The sequence below is a fragment of the Rhinopithecus roxellana genome, chromosome 9, assembly GCF_007565055.1.
Source record: "Rhinopithecus roxellana isolate Shanxi Qingling chromosome 9, ASM756505v1, whole genome shotgun sequence".
Lineage (NCBI taxonomy): Eukaryota > Metazoa > Chordata > Mammalia > Primates > Cercopithecidae > Rhinopithecus > Rhinopithecus roxellana.
The window spans coordinates 51596064-51599571 of NC_044557.1; the positions used below are offsets into that span (position 1 = coordinate 51596064).

Below are 3508 nucleotides of genomic sequence, written 5' to 3' on the forward strand. Positions count from 1 at the left end.
GTCCTGTTTTCATATTTTCATTTTTGAGGTATTATATAAAGTGTGAAGTGTATAGACATACAAAATATGTATGTATCAAGGATGAAGAAAAAGAAAACTGCATTTCTAAAGTTTCCCCATGTTACTTCCCAAACAATATCCTAAAAAGGGAAAACAAAACAAACAATATCCTTTCTTCCTTCCACAGAGATACCTACTATTCAAACTGTAATCACCACAGATACGTTTTTACTGCTTTTGAACATGAGATCTGAATCAGTTTGTACTCATTCCTATCTACATTAACAATCAACATGTTGGGATTAATCCCCAGTCTCATAAAGCAATTGTGCCTTATATTATGCTTTATCCAACTGTATGATTACAGCACAATTTATCAATTTTAGCATATTGTAAAGTCAGATCATTTCTAGGCTTTGGCTATTAAGAAGGAGCCACTAACTTTATTACACGTTTTTTTTGTTTTGCTTTTTTTTTTTTCTAGCTTATTGTTTGGTAGAAAAACAGGCTCTTTAACACTTTGAATAAACATCTCACAAACTGCCGCTCCTAGATTACAAAGAGTCACAGTCAATTATCTTTGACACTTAGCCCTTGAATCTGACATTCAAGTCACAATAATAGAAATCGGAGCTTCTGTACCTGACATTCTGGAAGGTACCTCCACAAAAGCACGTTAAGGACTGTTTAAAACTTCTATTATTTAAAAAGATCCACCTTTCCTTCCATTGCCTACGGAAAATAATAAAAGGAGAATCTCAGAGATCTGCTATTGAGTTTGAGAAGGCCAAGTTTAATGATTCCAAAATGTAGCCTTAAAAACTTCTGTAGAGACTCAGCTAAATGATCTCCCCCTCCTCTCCTCTCCCACTGGCCTCTTCAGGTACAGATGATGCATGTATTTCTGAAACCCAGGTAGGACTACTCAAACAGTCTCACCAGTGCATTGTTATGCTTCTCTAAACAGCTTCTGGTGAAAGGAGCAGTTTTAATTTATTTTAGTTTTTGCCAATCTTCAGTCCTTAGAAAAGTATTTTTTGTTTTAAAAAAAAGGGTGGGGTGGAGGAATAACTATTCTAAGGTGTTCAACAAGAAAAAGGGAAACAGTTTCACGCTCTCTAAGCCCACAGTTTAACTGAAACAACTTTACAGAACTATCTTCACATAAAACAGCACCTTACCCCTGGCAGCCGGATGGATGGGATCTACAAGCATCGAATATCTCTTAAAATGCGCTCACAGAAACGATAATACGATACTCTTTACTTCTTTAAGTCAAATCCACGTTCCTCCGGGCTGCACCCTGAAGAATTAACCGTAGGAGAAACAATAAAGGTCCTCTCGTACAGCCATGAGCAGCCCTGGTGCTCCTCGGAAACCCCCGAGGCGAGAAGAGAAGGCCACACTGGGAATGTCATCCTCCGAGGCGGGGTATGGGGAGGGTATGGTTGTGAGCAAGTGGCCATGACGGAGGCTCCAGATTCTCGTGTAGCAGTCCTGGCCCACGGCCGCCACGACTCCTTCTTCCTCGTTCACATGCAGGGGCAGGTAGGCGGAGTTATTCACATGACCTTCGTACTGTGTTACACATTTAGTGGCCCTCAAGTCCCACAGCTTGATAGTTCCAGTCATGTCTGATGCCACCAGGCATTGCCCTTCTTGGAGGATTTGCAGAGAGGTCACTGCTGAATCATGGGATAAGCAAATGGCCTTCCACCCCCTGCCTTGACTTCCACAGCGCAGATCAATGCCAAAGATCTCCCCAGAGCGACAGCCATTAAACAGCAAAGGAGTCATGATTGCAAACTGCTGGGCCAAAACATCACTGCTAGTCCCAAATGACTGCTGGTGTCCCGTCACCACGTTGGTCAACAGGACCTGCTGAGACAAGCCTGTACTGAAGCAGTGATATGCGTGGATGTTCAGGGACCAGGCACAGGACCAGGCATCAGGGATCTGGAAACTGCAGAGCATCCCTGGCCGACGTATTCCTGGGTAGCTACCTATGAACAGCGACGCTGGGAGCAGCACGGCACAACTTGGAGTATCTGCGAGTCCCACGAAGCACAGCAGAAGGTGGGAATCCAAGTGATTCAGGGAGGCCCAGCACATAGAATTCACCTTCCGATTAGGGACGTAGAGGCTTTTGTGCGGGTATACCCGGAGTTCAGGGGTCGTCAGGCCTCGCATGGCGATGATCCCGTACTTGGAGCCTCCAGCTTCGACTTGGTTCACTGTGAAGAGCTGGTCAGTGTTGGTATTCGCCAGTATGCGGTTAAATCGGTCGCTTGCCAAAGAGGAGCGATCCCAGCTATGAATCTGGACCTTTTTCCTCTGCATGCAGCTTACACGCAGCTCGCGAGCTAAACGGCAATAGTTGGCGAATCTGAGGAAACCTAGCTGGTTCTTTCGTAGCATGGAAGGTGCATTGAGTCCCACTCTGACTATCTTTTTCTGCTTGTCCGCCTCCTCGAGCAGTCGCGGTCTTTGGCCCTCCATTTCGTTCGATGGACGTTCTCCTGCCTGAGGGGAAGTTCTGTCCCGGGAGTAAGAGGAAGTACCGCTTCTTTACAAGCACGACCTGGCACGGAAGAACTTTCCGCTGCGTGTGCGCCTGCGCGTATGAGATCGACCCGGACGAGATTCCTCGTCGCCTTCGCCAAAATCCCGAATGCTCTGAGGTGCCCTGACATAACTCTCGTTAGAATCGCGTGATCTGAAACAAGAGTTCCGTTGCTTCTCTCAAGTTTTCTCCTACTCTGACAGCTGCTTTTATTCTTTTCTATTCCTGTTTAGAGAGTCTTTTCCGGGCCCTCTTACACATGTCATAATAGCTGTATGTATACATTTCTCTTATTTACTAATAAGTGAAATTCGGCCAGGCACAGTGTAATTCCAGCACTTTGGGAGGCCGAGGCGGGCCTATTACGAGGTGAGGAGTTCGAGACCAGCCTGGCCAATATAGTGAAACCCCATCTCTACTAAAAATACAAAAATGAGCTGGGCATGGTGGTGGACGCCTGTAGTCCCAGCTATTCGGGAAGCTAACGCAGAAGAATTGCTTGAACGCGGGAGCTGAAGGTTGCAGTGAGCCAAGATAGCGCCACTATACTCCAGCCTGAGCAACAAAGGGGGACTTCGTATCATAAAAAATAGAAAAAAGGGAAATTGAAGGGTTATTAGATAAACATATATTTCGCTTAAGTAGATATTGACAAACCAATTACAGTCTTGTCAAAAATGTATATACATCCTTGCCAATTCTTGTTTTTGTTGGTCAGTTTACATTTTAGAAATAGGGGTAGGAGTACATTAGATCGTGTGATTTTGATGTGCTCTTCCCACTGGAGTATGGGTTGAAAAGTTTTTCATATGCTTATTGGTTATTTGGGCATCCTCTTCTTTGAGCTTCCTGTTCAAGTATTGCATTCTGTAATTTTCCTATATTTGGAATTTTTCAAGTTACCTTTCTGTTGTTCATAATTAGCTTAAATCAACTATGGTCAGA

The 3508-nt window shown here is 44.4% G+C and overlaps 1 protein-coding gene across 1 annotated transcript; it reads right to left on the reverse strand.

Annotated features, from left to right (window-relative positions):
- Positions 1 to 486: 486 nt before the first annotated feature.
- DCAF4L2 (DDB1 and CUL4 associated factor 4 like 2) lies at positions 487 to 2590 on the reverse strand. The gene has a single exon (XM_010371696.2). The coding sequence runs from the start codon at positions 2497 to 2499 to the stop codon at positions 1312 to 1314; it is 1188 nt and encodes a 395-aa protein (XP_010369998.1). The 5' UTR covers positions 2500 to 2590; the 3' UTR covers positions 487 to 1311.
- Positions 2591 to 3508: the final 918 nt, after the last annotated feature.

Excerpts from the sequence above, each read along its gene's own strand:
- DCAF4L2 (XM_010371696.2), bottom strand. The coding sequence starts at position 2,499 with ATGGAGGGCCAAAGACCGCGACTGCTCGAGGAGGCGGACAAGCAGAAA.